This window comes from Antechinus flavipes, chromosome 4 (assembly GCF_016432865.1).
Source record: "Antechinus flavipes isolate AdamAnt ecotype Samford, QLD, Australia chromosome 4, AdamAnt_v2, whole genome shotgun sequence".
In the NCBI taxonomy this organism is placed as follows: domain Eukaryota; kingdom Metazoa; phylum Chordata; class Mammalia; order Dasyuromorphia; family Dasyuridae; genus Antechinus; species Antechinus flavipes.
Window position 1 is genome coordinate 90,115,917 of NC_067401.1, and position 19,841 is coordinate 90,135,757.

At 34.8% G+C, this 19,841-nt stretch overlaps 1 protein-coding gene and 1 long non-coding RNA gene across 3 annotated transcripts in view; one reads left to right on the plus strand and one right to left on the minus strand.

Moving 5' to 3' along the window:
* The window catches only part of FMN2 (formin 2), a 446,111-nt gene that overhangs the window by 320,319 nt on the left and 105,951 nt on the right, over positions 1-19,841 (minus strand). For both annotated transcript variants that reach the window (XM_051993530.1, XM_051993529.1), the window contains exon 5: positions 841-2,387. In XM_051993530.1, the coding sequence (XP_051849490.1) occupies positions 841-2,387 (1,547 nt within the window). The remainder of the gene's footprint in view (positions 1-840; positions 2,388-19,841) is intronic.
* The window catches only part of LOC127559614 (uncharacterized), a 121,469-nt gene that overhangs the window by 72,859 nt on the left and 28,769 nt on the right, over positions 1-19,841 (plus strand). The gene's annotated exons all lie outside the window — the stretch shown is intronic.

The following is a 19,841-nucleotide window of genomic DNA, read 5'->3' on the forward strand; positions in this document are numbered from 1 at the left end:
TACAAAGTACTAGCACCAAAATAAAGAGAGAAGTGGTGGGGGGGGGGGGGAATAGCAGGGAATATAATAGAAATTCCCAACTTTGGTTCTGGAGCTCTCTTTCCACTATCACTTAGGATGCCATTACGCTCTCAAAAGTGAAAAATCATGTTTCAATTTGAGTGGCAGACATAGATATATCTTTTAGCACTTCATCTTAGAGGGTGTGCTACAAAATCAAACCAAATATGAGAAGCTATCACAATCCTCAAAACGTTAGCAATCATTGCTATAGAAGTACAAAGATTCCACTGAGATTCTGATTTATATTTATAAATTTTTTGGCAGAAATGCAAAACTAAATGATGAATACAATAAACAAAGCACCCATATGGTGATTCATCTAGCCAGAATCTACTCAGGCTTGTTTACAATTGAGAGATCCATGCTTATGTGGTGTGCTTTCCAAAGATTATGGGCATGACAAGTTCAGAGCTTAGAAACAGCACTCATTCTCCTAGGAAAAGTACCAATTAACCTTCAGAATATTGTAGAATTTGACCTTCTTTTCCTCACTACTCAGAACTATATGGATGAGAGACTAATTTGAAGACAGGTAGAGATGGGAATAATTCTTATTGATTTACTAGACTTTTTTAAATGTCAAAATTGGTTGGCCAATATATCAATAAAAAATTGAAAGCAAGTTTTAAAACCTACACAAAAATGCAATTCTGCCCATTCACAAAACATTTTCTATTACTACCATATATTCCTGTATATGAAACAACAGGATTTGGCAGGTATTTGCATTACGTGTTCCAAGCACAATCAAACCAACATTTCAAGTTCCTGTTTTACCTTTTACTATGTAGCTGAATTCTTGTCCAATAAAGAGGCTTCATTGGTCGACAAGGTTCTATTGCTTGTTTCCTACTCACTTTGTCCTGATTCAAGCCTATTCCAAATAAGCCAGCTGGCAATGGAGGAGGGAGGAATCCAGATACTTGTGGAAGCATAATGTTTGGCAATGTACTGGCCCCAGCTTGTGGTGGAGGTGGAGGACCTGATCCAGGTGGCAGAGGGGGTGCAGAAGGGAGTGAGACCCCCACTCCAGGCAAAGGTGGAGGAGGTGGAGGGACCCCCACACCACACAGAGGCGGGGGAGGAGGGATCCCCACTCCAGGCAGAGGCGGGGGAGGAGGGATCCCCACTCCAGGCAGAGGCGGGGGAGGAGGGATCCCCACTCCAGGCAGAGGCGGGGGAGGAGGGATCCCCACTCCAGGCAGAGGGGGAGGAGGAGGGATCCCCACTCCAGGCAGAGGCGGGGGAGGAGGGATCCCCACTCCAGGCAGAGGCGGGGGAGGAGGGATCCCCACTCCAGGCAGAGGCGGGGGAGGAGGGATCCCCACTCCAGGCAGAGGCGGGGGAGGAGGGATCCCCACTCCAGGCAGAGGCGGGGGAGGAGGGATCCCCACTCCAGGCAGAGGTGGGGGAGGAGGGATCCCCACTCCAGGAAGAGGCGGAGGAGGAGGGGGAACCCCTACACCAGGCAGAGGTGGAGGAGGGGGTATTTCTGAGCCAGGTAGAGGTATAAGAGTGGGTAGCACTGTCTTGTCAGTAAGGGGAGGTGGAGTAGGAATCATCATGCCTGATCCAGATATGGAAATGGAAGGTGCTGTACCAGGCGAAAGAGGTAGAGGTGGGGGAGGTGGAACATCCACACCTGGCAGGGGAGGTGGTGGTGGGATACCTGCACCAGGCAGGGGAGGATTCAGTTGTCTGCCAGTTACATGAGGGGAGGGTAGAATGTCATGACTAATTTCAAAAGATGTGGGAAGGGAATGTTCATGGCTGGTCACACATTCATTTATAAAAGGTGTTGGGGGAGGCTGTGTTAGAATCTTTTCTTGATTATCAGAACCTGGGAGGGATGGAGGTGGTGGAGGCTGTGATACACACTGTATGGATTGATTGGCATCAAGCTGTACAGATATTAACCTTGGTGAAACAATCAAAGAAATCTCTGAACAAAACTTTGTTTGAGGTCCAGAAGGTGTCAATGGCACAGTTGGCTGTCCATTTATAGCCTCCTGAGTGAGTGGAAGATGCTGTGGCAGTGTGTTAGCAAAAGGCATTACAGATGCACTGCCCTCCTCTGTTGGTGAAGTCTGTACTGATTTTACATGTAACATCCTTTCATGTCTTATTTCTTCTTCATTTAATTGAAGATCTTCGTGACAGACACCTTCAGCCATTCCCCTCTCAGCCACTTGTTTTCCATCCTCCATGCCAGTAGTGGGGTACTGCTTCTCTAGTTCCGCTATTTTGCTCCTCAGATTTTCAATTGTCTGTTCCAGCTGCTGAATTACATTTGCATGTTCCTCAGATTTCATGTCAGAAGTTTCCTTTGGAGAGAGAAAAAGACAACAGTTAAGGAACAATGTAGACTATTCTAAGGTTGTCAGCAAAGAAAAGTTTACTCAACTTAATCAAACAGAATTTTTTTTTTAAATATCAGAACATGGTTTGAATGTTTAGACTGTCAATAAGATGTGACAATGATTTGCGCATTATCCACCAATGCCTTTCAGGATAGTTTACAAGCATTACGTAAGGACTAACACCATAGACGTATTAGGAATACTATAATTATTAAAAATAATTAAACAGAGGTGGAAACATCATGTTATTCCCAAACTACATTTGTTGACTCCTTTGTGATGTTTCCACAATTATATTATATTCTTCTAAAAGTGAATAAGCCTATATCAGGCTCTATATACTTTTTTCCATTTTGAGGCAGTCATTAAGTGATTTGCCCCAAGGTTACACAACTAAAAAGTATCAATTTTCTGAGGCAATAATGAACTCAGGTCCTCCTGACTCCAGAGTCAGTGCTCTGTCTACTGTGCCTCCTTGCTGCCCTGGTCTAGAGAGTTTTTAAGCTTTTATATAGGCACCTTCCTTCTACTCTCTTACTGGGAGGACATTACCTCACATTTCAAGGAAAGAATTGAGAAATTTCACCAGGAGTTCCCTTTCAATTCATATCACATATGAAATTGATATCATTCTTTACATTCTCTTCCTTCATTCCAGTATCTGATGCAGAAGCCCTTTTCCTAGCCAAAGTCAACTCCTAACATATACTCTTGATTATATCCTCTCCACTAATCTTTAATGTTTCAATATACCTTTGTTCCTTCTCTGCTGTTTACAAGTACATACATATCTCCTTCATCCTTAAAAATCTTTCATTTGGCCATACCATAACTAACTTGCCATATGTCTCTAGTCTTCTTCTCAGTTAAATTCCTTAAAAAGATTATCTTCCCTAGATATCTATACTTCCTATTTTCTTGGCCTCATTTAAGCCCTCTATAATTTGACTTCCAATGTTTTCCCCAGGATATGGATTTCTCTAAAAATTATCTCTTCATTTTTACCACCTCTTTCCCTCCCTTTCCATTTTCTTTTGTTGTTATTGTTCAGTCATTTCAGTCCTATCCAGCTGTTTGTGACTCCCATTTAGAGTTTTCTTAGCAAAGATGTCATTGCAATTTCCTTCTTCAGCTATTTTGACAGAGAAGGAAACTGAGGTAAACAGTGATAAGAGACTTGTTCATGGTCACACAAATACTAAGTGTCTGAGGTTGGATTTGAACTCAGATCTTTCTAATAGGTTCAGTCTATGATACATAATGATGACATAATTTTAAAAAGATGTATGATCACCTTTCTATATTAGAATGTAAACAGTTTATTTTGCTTAATCTCTAGATATTGCTCATCAGGTTAGCTTTTTATATTTCTCTTATTGCCTTTATATTTCAAAGCTTTTACTTTGCTTTGGTCTCTTTTTTCCTTTTCTTTTTGGGTCATTCTTTTTTTTAAAATAGCATTTTATTCTTTTCTCCAATTATATATCAAGACAATTTTTAGCATTTATTTTTTACAAGATTTTGAGTTCTAATTTTTCTCCCTCCATTCTTTCTGTTTCCTCTTCCAAAAAGGTAGGCAATTTGGCAAAGGTTAGACATATGCTATCCTGTAAAACATATTTCCATATTAGTCATAGTTCTAAAAGAAGAAATAGATAAAAAAAAAGAAAAAGAAAAAACCACCATGAAAAAGTATAAAGTAAGTGAAAAAAAATATGCTTCAATCTGTATTCTGAGTCCATTATTTTTTTGTTGTATGTGGATGACATTTTCCTTAAGTCCTCTGTACTTGTCTTAGATCATATGTTAAAAAGAACTGAGTCATTCATAGTTGAACATCACACAATGTTGGTGATGCTGTGTACAATATTTTCCTGATTTTGCTCATTTCATTTTGCATTAGTTTAAATCTTTTCTGAAATCAGCCTGTTCATTTCTTGTTGCACAATAGTGTTTCATTATACTTATAAAGCACATTTTATTCACCTGTTCTTCAATTAGTGGTTATCCTTTTAATTTCCAATATTTTAGTCAATACAAAAAAGGCTGCCATAAATATTTTGACACATGTAGGTCACAATTTGAATCAGTTCACAACTCTACCAACAATGCATTAATATCCCAGTTTTCTCACATCCTTTCTAACATTTATCATTTTCCTTTTGGGGGGTGGGAATCTGATAGGTGTGAGGTGGTATCTAAGAGTTGCTTTAATTTCCATTATTCTAATCAAAAATAGTTTAAAGCACTTATTCATATGCTGAGAGATAGTTTTAATTTCATCTGAAAATGGTCTGTTCATTTCCTTTGGCAATTTATCAATTGAGGGATGATGTATATTCATATAAATTTAACTCACTTCTATATATATTTATGAAATGAGGCTTTTATCAGAGACACTTTCTATGGATTGTTTCCCAGCTTTCTCCCTTCTTTCTAAACTTGGTTGTAGTGGTTTTCTTTGCACAAAAGCTTATCATTTTAATATAATCAAAATTATCTATTTTACATTTTGTAATGTTGGTTATGAACTTTTTTCCCCCTTTCCTAAAGGACTGGTAGGGAGACTATTCCTTCTTCTAGTTTGCTTATGGTGTCACCTTTCATGTTTAAGTCACACACCCATTTTGATCTTATCTTCATATATGGTGTGAGATATTGATCTCTTAGCTAATTTATGTTCTGTTGTTTTCCAATTTCCCAAGCAGTTTTTGTCAAATAGGAAGCTCTTATCCCAAAATGCCACTACAGTCCCTGACTACTATGTCTTATGTACCTGATCTATTCCGCTGATTCACCACTCTATCTCTCTTAGCAAGTACCAGATAGCTTTGATGATCACTGTTCTATAAAACAGTCTGAGATCTGGTATTTGCTAGGCTACCTATTTTTGTATATTTTTTCATAAATTCTCTTGATATTCTTGATCATTTGCTTTTTCCAGATACATTTTTCTGTTTTTTTTCTAACTCTATCAAATAATTTTTGATAGTTTGACTGTATGGATGGCAATGAATATAGTTTAGTTGGAAGTGTCATTTCTGTCATAAACATAACTACTGATATTTTCCCACTTGTTTGGATCGAAACTGATTTGTATTAAGTGTTTTGTAATTGTGTTAATATAGTTCCTGGATTTGTGTTGGTAGGTAGTCTTCCACGTATTTTATATTTCTTACAGTCATTTTAAATGAAATTTTTTATTCTGTCTTTTGCTCCTGTTGTTCTTTGTTGGTCATGTAAAGAAATCCCTATTGATTTATGTGGATTTATCTTATATCCTGAAATTCTGCTTAAGTTGTTAATTATTTCAAATAGGTTTTATTTGATTCTCTAGGGTTTTTTAAGTATGCCATCATATCATTTGCAATGAGTGATAGTTGTTTCCACATTTTCTATTCCAATTCCTTCAATTTATTTTTCTTCTCTTATTGCTATTGCTACCATTTCTAGTATAATAGTGGCAATAATGGGCATCTTTGTTTCACTCCTGAGCTTACTAAGAAGGCTTTTAATTTATTCCCATTACAGATAATATTTGCTGATGCTTTTAGATAAATACTGCTTATCATTTTGAGGAATTTCCCTTTTATTTCTATGTTCTCTGTTATTAATAGGAATAGATATTTTGTCAAAAGCTTTTTCTACATCTAGACAGATAATCATCTTATTTCTGCAGGCTTTGTTGTTGATATTGTCAAATATGCCAATTGCTTTCCTAATATTTAACCAAGACTGCATTCCTGGTGTAAACCATAAGGGCTCATAATACATTAGCCTTGTGATGTATCTCTGCAATTACATTGCTAATATTTTGTTCAAAATATTTGCTAATATTTTGTTCAAACTATTCATTATGGAAATTAGTTTATGATTTTCCTTCTCTATTTTGGCTCTTCTGGTCTAAATGTACTGCACCATATTTGTATCACAAAAGGAGTTTGGTAGGGCATCTTTGCCTAGTTTTCAAAATACTTTATATAGTATTGGAATTGGTAGTTCTTTAAATGTTTGGTAGAATTCACTTATGAACCCATATGGCTCTGGATATGCTTTTCTTGGGAAGTTCTATTCCCAAGAATTTATGGCTTGTTCAATTTCTTGTTTTTTAATATGGAGATATTCAAGCGTTCTATTCCCTGATCTGTTGATCAATATAATTTACATTTTTGGTAAATATTCATGGATTTTGCTCTGATTGCTTGATTAATTGGTATGTAATTGGTAATTTCACCTTTTTAAAATTTTGAAACCGGATATTTGGTTTCTTCTTTTTTAAAATCAATGAATCAATGGTTTATTCATCCTGCTGGTTCCCCTCTCCCCCATAAAACCACCTCCTATATTTATTTATTAGTTCAATAATTGTTGGTGCTTTGCTTTATTTTGTTTTTACTTTCAACTTTATTAATTTCACTTTTGATTTTCAGGATTTGCAATTTGCTAAGTCAAGTAGAAATTTTTAGTTGGTTCTTTTTTATATAGTTGCTTTTTAATTGCATACCCAATTCATTGATCTGCTCTTTATTTTATTCATGAAAGAATTTAGAAAAATAAAATTTCACCTAATTTTATTATATTATCTCACTGTTGTCATTCTCCTTAATAAAGTATTGTTTCTGTTGTTCTTTGACCTATTTATTCTTTAGGATTAAATTAATTTCCAATTAATTTTAATTTATCTTTCCAACATCCTTTGTTGAATGAAATTTTTATTACAGTATGATCTGAAAAGAATACATTTTAAGTTTTTACCTTTCTACATTTGAATTTGAGAGTTTTATGCCCCATTATATAGTCAGTTTTTGTGGAGGTGCCATGTGCTACTGAGAAAAAAAAAAGATATATTCCTTTCTTTTTTCATTCAGTTTTCTTCAAAGGTTGGTCCGATTTAAGTTTTTCTAATATTCTTTTTACCTCTTTTGTTTCTCTCTTGGTTGGAATTATTAAGGTCTGAGGGGAAACAGCTGAGCTCCCTCATTACTATAGTTGGGTTATTAATTTCTTCCCCAATAAGAATTTGGATGCTATACCATTTGGAGAGTGTATGTTTAATACTGATCTTGTTTCATTGTCTATTGTACCTTTTAGCAAATTGTAGTTTCCTCTCTTTTTTATTTTCATTAAGTCTGTTTTTACTTCCTTTGAGATCAGGATTGCTATCTCTGCTTTTTTTTTTTTTAAATTTCAGCTGCAACATGATAGATTCTGCTTCAGTTTTTACCCCATATGTATCTTTCTGCTTCAAGTGTGTTTCCTGTAAACAGCACATTGTAGAATTATTTTTTTAATCCACTCTGTTTTTGTTTCATGAAAGAGTTTATCCCATTCACATTCATATTTATGAATATCTCTCTATTTCCTCCATACTATTCTTCCTCCTATTTGTCCTTTTTCTCCTTTCATGCTTTCCCTTCTCACCAGTGTCTACTAACTTCCCTGATCTATCTTCCCTTCTGTTAGTTCCTATCTTCTCCTTTATTTAATCTCTTCTCTTCCTGCTTCCCTTTAGGATAAGAGGGATTAATATATTCAACTGATTATGTAAATTATTTCCTCTTTAAGTCAATATGTATGAGAATAAGGTTCAAGTGATGTTCATTACTCACCGTCTAATCTTCCCATTGTAATATGTCTTTTAAACCTCTTTGTTGTGAAATAATATCCTTCTTTCTCTCCCTTCCTTCTGAACCAAGTGAACTCCCCATTCTCGTCAGTAGGTGTGGTGGTTGTTAATTGTTATTACCTCAAATTTCCCTTACCCATACCCTCTGTCTATGTGTATTCTTTTTGTTGAATTGTTAGTGACAATTTTTTTTTAATTACAAGAGTCATCTTCCCATGTAGGGATATAAATAGTTTAACCCTCCTGAATTCCTTATGCTTTCTTTTCCTTCATTCCAAAAGTTTATACTTTTCTTTGGTCTTGATATGGGAGATTAATTTTTTTTTGGTTTAATTCTGGTCTTCTCCTTATAAAAGCTTTCTATTCATTGAGTAACTGTTTTCTGCCTCTTAATGTATAATGCTTAATTTCATCTGGTAGGTGATTTTTAGTTATAGTCAGCTCTTTTGCTTTCCAAAATATCATGTTTTATGATCTATCTTTTTAATATTGTACCTGTAAATCCTGTATAATCCTGATTGCGACTCCCCAATATTTAAATTGTTTCTTTTTGACCACTTGCAATATATATATATATATATATTCATCAGTTTTGAAATGTGGCTATTATGTTTCTTGGAGATTTATTTTGGGATCTCCTTCATAGGGTGATCAGTGGATTCTTTCAATGCCTATTTTGACCTCTTGTTCCAGGATATTAGAGTATTTTTTCTTGATAATTTCCTGAAAGATCCTGTCCAGATAATATTTCTTTTAATTGTAGTAAGTTTATTTGTTTTTAATACACATTGCCTTATGAATCTATGGGGAGAGAAAAATCAGAGCAAAGAGGGAAAACCATGGGAGAGATTAAAACACACACACACACACACACACACACACACACACACACAGAAGTGAACATAGTGCATATTGATTTACATTCAGTCTCCTTAGATCTTTTTCTGGATGCAGATGGCATTTTCTGTCCAAAGTCTGTTGGGATTGCTTTGGATTACTGAACCACTGAGGAGAGCCAAGCATTTTATAGTTCACTGCACATAAATCTTTCCAGGTCTTTCTATAATCAGCTTGTTCATCATTTTTTAGAGAATAATAATATTCCATTACCTTTATGTACCACAGCTTGTCCAGCCATTCCCCAATTGATGGACATCCAATCCTTTCCCAAATATTTGCTACCACACGTAATACTTGTGATTATGACTTTCAAGAAATCCAATGATTTTAACATTGTCTCTCCTGAATCTAATTTCTAGATCAGTTGTTTGGTTTTTTTTCCCAAGAAGTATTTTGTATTCTCTTCTATTTTTTCTTGTTTTGAATATGTTTAATTGGTTCTTGATGTCTCATAGAGACATTAGCTTCTACTTTCCCAATTCTAACTTTTAAGGAGTTGTTTTCTTCAATTAGCTTTTGTACTTTCTTTTCTTTTTTGGTCAATTGTACTTTTTAAAGAGTTGTTTTCTTCAGTGGATTTTTGTATTGCCTAATCCATTTTGACAATTCTACTTTTTTAAGCAGTTTTTTTTCTTTTTTTCATAATTCTCTACCATTACCTTCATTCCTTTCCCTAATATTTCTTCTGCCTTTCTTATTTGAATTTAAACTCCTTTAACTCTTTTATGAGTTTTTCTGAGCTTGAGACCATTTCCCGTTTTTCTTGAGTTTGGAAAATGTCATCCTATAACATATAGGAAATTCATGGTATAGGAATACCTAGTCTCAGTGTTCCCAGCTTCATATTCACTCCTTACCTATATATACTTCCTATGTTCTATGATAACATTTAGCAAGGGACCAAAGGAATGAGAAGAAATTCAGCTCCATCCTCATAAAAATAAAAAAAGTTAAATATTTAACAAAAGTTAAACATGCTGATGAGCTCTCTGAGATATTTACTGGTTCCATTTGCTTACCTCATTCTCTAACTTTAACTAGATGAACCCATTTTTTAAGAAATTAATCATATATCATATTAGGGTTGTCACATATCAAACAATGGTAACCAGATGGCATATGAGAGTTGATAAATAACAAAAAGGCTTTTCCAGGATGAAGGCATGTTTGCATATAAATACTTCCACTTTATCTATCTTTGAAGTAGTTTCCAGAGTCATCAGCAAGGTAAACCATTGAAGCAAAGACTTGAAAAATTATGAGTACATTGCCACAATATAATTTATCCAGGTAAGAAATCAATTTATTCAGGCAGTATTTTCAAAAAATATTATCTTCATGCATTCATTCAAAAATTCTCATGAAATTAGTGACCAAAGATTAATAGATATTTGTCATATGTTAATTATTTCATTTTAGTATATTTGTTTTCCCAATTATGCTCTCTTCTAGCAAATATTATGATTCATCTGCTCTTTCTCAAGATATAGTAGTAGAGTAATATGAAAGATTTAGGAAACAGGCTAAAAACACTGATAATTTTTTCAGTGTTGTGGATAATCAAGTAATAAATAATTATTTGTTATGTGCTAACTATGTATCATGAATTATAGTAGGGATACCAAAAGAGATATCCAGAAAGACAGTTCTGTCCCTCAAGGGTTCACAATTTAATTGTAGAGACAACAAACAAATTAAAATGTATAAACTACATAGAGGAAAATTAGGAAATAGTTGACAGAAGGAAAGCATTATAATTAAGAGGGTTTAGGAAAGGCTTCCTGTTGGAGATGAGATTTTATTTGGGATTGAAAGGAAGCCAGTAGGCAGAGATAAGGAAGGAGAAAATTCCAAGTTTGGGGATAGTCAGACAAAATTCATGTTGGTGAGAGATGGAGTGCCTTGTTCATGGAATAGCAAGATGATGAGAGTAACTGGATTGATGAGTAGGTGGTGGGGAATAAGGTATAAGAAGACTGGAAAAGTAAGATGTAGTTAGATTATGAAGGGCTTTCAATACCAAGCAGAAGATTTGTATTTAATGATGGAGACAATAGGGAGCCCGTGGAGTTTACTGAATAGGGAGGATGATATGGTCAAAGTTATATTTTAGGCAAATCACTTTTTTTTTGGCTGAATGGACGACGTATTGGAGTGGGAAGAGATTTGTGGTAGGTAGAACAACTATCAAGCTATTGAAATAATCCAATATGATATGTTGAGGGCCTATACCAGAATGGTGACAGTGTCAGAGGAAAGATGGGGGAGGACTGATGAGATGATTAAAAGATGAAATCAGTAGAACTTGGCAATATCTTGGATATGAGAGGTGGAAGACAATGAGGAATTGAAAATTACTCACAAGTTGGGAAAGTAGGTTAAGAGATTGACTGGATAGTAATGTCTTCTATATTCATAGGAGAGGGAGAAGTGGAAAGGTCTCAGGGAAAGGTAATGAGTTCTGTTTTGGTCAGATTTGATTTAAGATGTCTTCTTGGACAAATAGTTCAAGCCATATGAAAAGGGCATTTGGAGTCGTAATGCTGGAGGTTACTCAAGATTGGAACAGAATAAGGTATATGTGAGAATCATCAGCACAGTGTTGGTGATTAAGTCAATGGGATCTCATGTTATCATCAAATGAAATAGTGAAGAGTGAGAGATAAAAAGACAGCTCAAGACAAAACCTTGTAGGATACCTACAGTTAAAGGGCATGACTTGGATGGGGATCTAGAACAGAAAGACTGAAGAGAGGAGGGAAGATAAATAGCAGAAGAATTAGATAAGAGTGGGATCCTGAAAACCAAAAGACAATATCAAGAAGGAGAGGGTAATCAATAGTTTTGAAGACTTGAAGAGAGGTTAAAGAGAATAAGGGCTGAGATTTTTTGTTTATGGAATAGAGATCCTTGGTAATTTTGGAAAGAGCTGCTATGCTGGAATGATAAGGCTAGAAACTAGATTATAAAGGATTAGGAAAAGAGAGGAGATATCAATTCACAGAGTAGTGATTCACATCCAAATGACTTCAAATTATATATTCTAAGAGGTTGTTTCCAAATGAACAAAATCACTATTATTTTGCATTAAATTTGCTAAATCTACTTATAAATGGAGCTGAGTGATTCTCAGCACAAATTATGCAATCATAGAATTCCTCCTCTAAAAATTATAATCTACAATTGAATGGTCAAAGCTCATTCAAAGAAAAATCATGATTTCTAACCTCTAAAATAAATTTTGTTGAAATAAATTGTGCTTTCCCATTGACTTCCTTAATTTCTTTACAAAGAATAAATAATACATTGAGGAAAAAATGGACATTTACTCTAGTAAGTGATCACACACACACACAAAATGACAAGAATGTAGTCAACTTCTATCAAATTGCTATATATTTATATTTAATGTAAATAAAAGTTAAAATGTCTTTCTAATTAACATAGTATTCAGAATGTTAACAAAGCTACCATGTTTAATAAAGTCTTACCGCTGTTTTTCCATTAAAATCTGTAGGTAAACCTGAAGTTTTTATGCCTATGCCAGCTCTGATAGATTAACTTTCCATTCTTTTTAGTCATTTTGAGCCATGAAAACTGTCAATAGTTCTAATAATAACATAATAGAGCCCATCAAAGTCCATCATTTTAAAAATGAACTCCATAATCTGTGTAATGAACTCAAAACCCATATGGGTATATACTTCTAAATAAAAAATGCAAAGAAGAATATAGAAACAAATTGATTTCTTTAAAAAAAAATGGATATAGGATATAAAAAGTGTCATATATTCTTTCTTGTGAGATGTTTTGTCTAGAAAAAATATTGTTTTGAAATCTTAAATCTTTCATAGTAGACACTGCCATATACTTTGGCTAAGAAATCTTATGCACCACATGAGCCAATTTTTTTTTTAAATTTCTGTGTTATCTTATAAATGGGTGGAAACATTTTGACCTTATAAGTTGAATTCTTATATATCAGAAATTAAATGTTACTATTTTGAAAAGTTCATGCCAAGAATGTTTTTCCAAAGATTATCTCATCCCCAAAAGAAAAGATTAGTATAACAGTATTGTTATAAATATCAATAAGAAAGGCAAAACAACCACTAGAGCTTAGCTTTTGTTGAAAAGTTAATTTGTTCATCTTTGAATCTGTCAAATATAGGTAGTATATATCTGGAATTCAAAAATATGAAAATTTCTCAATACCTATGATGTCAGCATGTGAACACCATAAATTTATTTTTTTACTATTCAATTAACATTATATTTAGTATTTATTTCCTACCGTAGATTGGAATCCAAATTCTTTTTTTGGAAACCCATATCCAAGAGCTTAGTAAATCATGATAGTTTTTTTTTACCTCCACAATATGGAAATCCTACCATTTTCAGAAAAAAAGTATGTCCCTACACATTTTCAAATATTTAATGTAGTCACATGGAAGATGATTTTTGTGTGTCAGAGTAAGAATCCTCCAGGTCATTTAAACCCGAACCTCAATTTCCTCAGTTGTAAAGTGGGGTAGACATTTGCATTAAATACCTTAGAGGATTATTGGGAAGAAGAAAAAAAAATATTTCATAAATCCTATTCTCATTGTGAAAGTGAACTATTATCATCATCCTTATGAGTCATATACTCTACTATATTATGTACCAGCCCCCTTCCTAATTAAAATCAAGAGATGTTGGTGTTCAGTATGTTGTGACCCCATTTGGGGTTTTCTTGGCAAAAATACTTGCCTTGGTATTTCCTTCTCCAACTCATTTTATCCTCAAGAAAACTGAGGTAAATAGAGTTGTAAAGGTCATACAGCTAGTAAGGAACCAAGGCCAGATTTGAATTCACAAAGATGATTATTTCTGACTCCAGGGCCAACACTCTATCCATTGTGTCATCTAGTTACCCAAAATAAGAATTAGTATTATTTATAACAGAAAAATACTAGGGCCTTTTCTAGTATGATCGTCTGTTGTTAATAATATTTTATATACTTTATTAGCTATAGCAAAAAGATGATCGAAAAATTGAGTGAATATACATTTTTTAAAAAAGAAACAAATTTATTACTTTTGGCAAATGCTATAATACTTATTTAGAGAACTCAGAGATTCAACTAAAAATAAATTGGAACAATATATTCAATGGCCTAGGAGGATAAACTCACAAAATCATCAGTCTCTTTATATTACCAATAAAGTCCAGGGGATGATGAAATTCCATGAAAAGAAATGTATAAAATGCTCACCTACCAAAGATACACTGAAAACTTATTGAAAACTCTTTATGGATATGCAAATTTACTCTCTTAATCATAATAATATCCTTTCCTTCTGCCTCTTTTCTGTGAACCTACACTTTGCCTTCATCATGATCTCTAATTCTTCAAGCCCTCCATGTTCTTCCAGTTCATCAATCTACTCTCATCATAATTTTAATCATAATCTCAGTCATTTTAATAGTATGCTTTCTTGTAATCTTGAAAATCACTCTCTACCACAACATTCTGATGCTCCCTACCCTGCCAAGTATCGCCACTTCCCACCTTTTCTTTTCCTATTTTTAAAATGTTGAACAGAGAAGGAAATAAATCCTTGCTCTAAGGGACCATTAGAAGGTCATGTCATCCAACCTTAACTGGGTCCTAACTGTGGTACCTTTTTTTTTTTTTAAATCCATCACCAACACTCCTTTCATGTTCCTAAATCTCCACCTTTCATTCTTATCAGATAATCTCAATACCCTCTTAAGAAGAGTATCTAGGGTCTCTTTCCAGTGGCAGTGACCAGAAATTAAATTTTCATTCCTTCAATAAATAGTGACCATGTAATAAACAGAAGAAAGTCCCTGAGCGCCATCTTTCCTTTCACAGACTCCAGGAGCCCCTAAGAAACACACTTAGGATTATGTTCTTGTTTCTTTTGTCTTTTTCAGTTATCCTTGTAGGGAGTATAGTTCCCCCACCCAGAAGCTCAAGTCTTTGAGGGGAGGGAGGGACATTGGAATCCAGAATTCAAAGCCAGATTTTATAGTAAGTTTAGCAAGGAAGCCCTGGTCAGGATTCTGGAATAAAATTTTAAAAAGTTGCTTTGGACTAGGAACTTTGTGGGTCTAATGAGATGTAGGGGGAGAATTAAGCAAAGAACTTAACTCCCTTCCTCTCCCTAGTGTTGAGTTCAAATGTAGGAACAAAATGTGGGCTAGTGGGGAAGGACCAGGGGTTTGGGCTATGTTCTCAGTGAGAGGGAATATCTGTGCTTTTCTTCTTGCAACTTTGTTATTTCTAGCCTTATCTCTCCTTACTCCCCTTCACTTATACTAATTTATAGTCCAGACAAATCAAACTATTATTACCTATTTTCATCTGTCTCTTCTCATCTTATTCACTCATTCCTTCCTGTCCTCTTCATATTTTTATTGCGGTTTATGCAATGTCCTTTGTCCTTATCTGTCTACTCTCATAATTATTTTGAAGTGCATTTTATTCCACTATTATATTATAAACTCTTTGAGAACTCACCTCTAAATTCTTCTATAACCCTACTACTTTGCATATAGATGATAAATGTTTTAAATTATCAAGAAAAATCTTAAAAGATGAAATTTTTAAGAAAAAAACTAAATATAATAGCACTTCAATAGTCCTTTACAACGAGGCATTTCTCTCTAATTTATTGGAGTGAGGACTCTTCATTAAGACCAGTTATATTTGAACTTGAGCTACTAACTTGGCCACTTATTTTTTTGTTCCCTCAAACTTTACTTGAAATTCTTCTATACTTTGATTATCATCTTAATTACAAGTCCTTATTTTATAGCAAGATTTAGAACTTTTCTTTTAATTTCTATAATTTGAAATGCCATGAGGATGTATATTCAAATGTAGCTTATAATAAACACCATCCATAATTTTAATCTTTATTTTCCTTGTTGCCTTTTCCTTATTCTTCTCAGATTTCAAATACTATTGTGAGTACAATTAGAGGAAAAGAACAGTATAGTTGAGTAATGTGTGGCATTACAACAGCAAGCATTTAACAAATGTTTATTGATTAATTAATATGAAATAAATATGAAAATATTTTACTAAGATATTAAAGATAATTAGTACAAAACATCCTCCCAAGGCTCTGACACTTTTGTATAAGTATATAGAAAGGCCAAAGTAGGATGAAGTCAAGATGGAGGAGTGATTGCAAATAAGACCAAGCTCATTTTCTATAAACTTCTCCTAACAGATCTATAAAAATATATGATACAAAATGTTGATGGGGGAAAAACAAACACCCCCCCCTCCCCACCCCCAGCCCAATTAGTACTTTGACCAGCTCATCTAGGTAGAAGGAATAAGATCTAAGTTCCTAGCCTCTCCCTGAGATCTTGGATAAGACAATACTCATTATTCCCAAAAAAGCAATAGCAAGACCAGCACAGACCTTGCTTTCAGAAATGCTTTCAGAGCCCTGCCCTAACATTAAGTCCTTGGAATAATGAACAATAACACAGGTTGTATGAAAAGATTGAAAAAGTAACTCTTAGATATGCCAAATAAGGGGGTAGAAAATCTTTGAATCAAATACAGTCACTTCATCTGCCCAAACATTGACGAGACAAAGGAGTAAAAAATGAAGAATGTTCCAAGATAGCTGAAGCTCTTCAATACCTTACAGGCCTTTCAATCAGACAGGCAAGATCATCTTTTTTTTTTTTTTAATTTTGCATATTACAATGCACTAGACCTGCTGATGATTCATAAAATCCTAGGCTAGAGACTTTCCTCTTATTCTCTGCCTGTAAGAGCTGGCTGTTTTTCAGCCCAAACTCAAGATCTTCCTGTCTTCGACACAATACAATGATCATCTCATTGCAGATCATGCTAACGAATGAGGTTTGTCTTGGCCCCTCCCGGGGAATGAAGGTTTTCAATAAACTCTTTGATTGCTTTATACAATGGAGAAGTCAGTGCAGGAAGTGCACACCTAAATATATAATTCTGAATGCATTCATTAATTGTGCTCTCAATTGATTAAGTTACTAAAGCATCTTAATATCTAGAGCATCTTATTAGTTACTTTAAAGGAGGTGCAATGATTTTTGGATTGGCTCATTTGATCTTTATTTTTGCATATGCATGAAACAACTCCAAGGTCAATTAATCAAACTTCCTCAATCCAAGCCTTGACATTTTTTTCCCCTTACCCTCAGACATGTGTACCTGGCATCAATTTCTAACCTACCACCTTTATGACCTTGAAAAAGTCCCTAACTAGTTTCTTCATCCATAACATTAAGAGGCTAGTGAATTCTAAATTCCCTTCTAGCAAAATCTGATATCCCATGATTCAGGAACTGATAATTGAGCCTATTTTACAGACAGAACTTTGTGTTCCTTGATATAACACAGTATTCCTTGGTATAATTTTCATTGACCTAATCTCTCTCTCTCTCTCTCTCTCTCTCTCTTTCTTTCTCTCTCTCTCTCTCTCTCTCTCTCTCTCTCTCTCTCTCTCTCTCTCACACACACACACACACACACACACACACACACACAAACACACACACACACACACACACCATCACATAAAGAGATGTTAAATGAATTGTAAAACTGACTACTATGCAGTCTCCTCAAAGGTAAGAATTAGTCTTTTGAGGAAATAAAAAATGGAGCAACAGACATATGGAAGAATGATGATAGACTTTGCTTCAAGGTGACCTTTCAAAACTAGTTCTGGAACTCCAAAACTAGAAGAACTCGATTCTTGGGAAGTGAGTAAAAGAAACAGTAAGCCTGAAAAAGGAAAGCTGTAGGAAGCCATAAGGAGCAGGCCAGATAAAGTCAATCACAACTAAAAAAGAGATTTGAGACTTGGAGGGGGATGGGAAGGGGAAGTATACTAGAATTGATCAGGGACAGAAATTGTATTGCTGAAAACATTCTCTTACAAACTCCAGTGAAAGTAATCCAGTGCCTCCCTTATTCCTTAGAGTTCCTTCTTGAAGACTTGACACTTCCCCTTTCCTCCCTCCTCCCCCTATATTGGAAAGAGGAAAGACAAAGGCATCTGTTTACCTTACTTTGTTTTAAGTGTTTACTTTGCCTTTATAAACAGTGGTAACCACCAGCTATTACCAGTTGTACTTATAGGGACTACAATTGAGACGCAGCAACTGAGAAGAATACCATCTCCAGTGTAGAGATTGAGATATACTAAGGTATTTTCGCAACTAGTCTCTGGCTGAGGGTTTGATGTTAACAAAAAAGATAAAGAGAACAACAGATCCTTTGATCTCTCAGAGTAGATGCTCTCCAGAGTGGAGAAGCCAGGGAATTCATCTGGGCTACAAGCCAGTAGTAGAATAAGAAGAAAATAGGAATAGCTGAAGAACACATAACAACAACATACCCCTAAACACAATTATATTGGGGACTTCAAGACAATGAAAATACAATCCTTATGCCTAAAAAGCTTAATTATTTAATTGCTTAAACAAAAATGAATCAATTGCTGGATGCGCTGGGCATGTCAGTTCATTGATCTTCAGTGTTTTCATCTGTAATCATGGGAAAGAAAATAGGTGGACTAAGTCGTTTCTAAGAGCTCTATCATTCTATTATGCAAATCATAATTGTTGTTATTGTTCCTCAGTTATCTTGGCAAAGATACTGGTGTGGTGTGTCATTTCTTTCTCCCTCTCATTATACAAATGAGGAAACTGATGCAAAAAAGATTGGGTGACTTGCCCAGAGTCACACACTTAATAAGGTGTGTAAAACCAGATTTTAACTCATAAAAATTAATCTTCCTGATTTCAGGCTCAGCACCCTGTCCATTGTGCCACCTGGATGTCACAAAGCAAGATGTTAATAAGTAAAAATTAATGGAATAATTTAAGTACTGGTCCAATTTAAGTCTTATACTTCTTCAGTCAACAAGCATGTATTTAATATTTTAGGTAGACACTGTACCAAAGTACTGAAGATCCAAAAAAAAAAAAAGAGAGAGAGAGAGAAAGAGAGAGAGAGAGAGAGAGAGAGAAGAGAGAGAGAGAGAGAGAGAGAGAGAAAGGAAAAAAAAAGGAAGGAAGGAAGGAAGGAAGGAAGGAAGGAAGGAAGGAAGGAAGGAAGGAAGGAAGGAAGGAGGAAGGAAGGAAGGAAGGAAGGAAAGAAGGAAGGAAGGAAGGAAGGAAGGAAGGAAGGAAGGAAGGAAGGAAGGAAGGAAGGAAGAGAAAAGAAAGAAAGAAAGAAAGAAAGGAAAGAAAAAAGGAAAGAAAGAAAGGAAAAAAGAAAGGAAAAAAGAAAGGAAAAAAGAAAGAAAGAAAGAAAGAAAGAAAAGAAAGAAAAGAAAAGAAAGAAAGGAAAGAAAAAAGGAAAGAAAAAAGGAAAGAAAGAAAGAAAGAAAAAGTCTCTGTCCTAAAGGGGCTCACATTCCAGTGGTGTGGTTAATATAGATTACATATAAATAATTATATGCATCAAGATATGTACAGAGTAGGTAGTAGGTATTCTCGGAGAAATGGTACTCTGGGAAGGGACAAAAGACAGTGAAAAAAGATGCCAGAGATAATAATATCCAGAAAGTGATGTGAGCAAAATTGGAAGTTTAGGAACATTAAGAGATAAAATAATGAGAATATTCCATCCATGTACATTGTACTGAGTCCAGTACAAAGGTACTGAATCCAAAAGGATGTGTTATGTTGAAGGGAATAGAAATCTGACGGCAGAGTTTAAAAAGTGAGAAGAAGAAAAATGAAGGAACTTAATATAGGCTGATTGTTCAAGGAATCCAATTGAAGCAAAGGAGAAATATGAAAGTAGCTAGTGATGATAGGTAAAGCAATGTCTGTGGGTTCTTGTAAGCTCAGTACAAGCCATCAT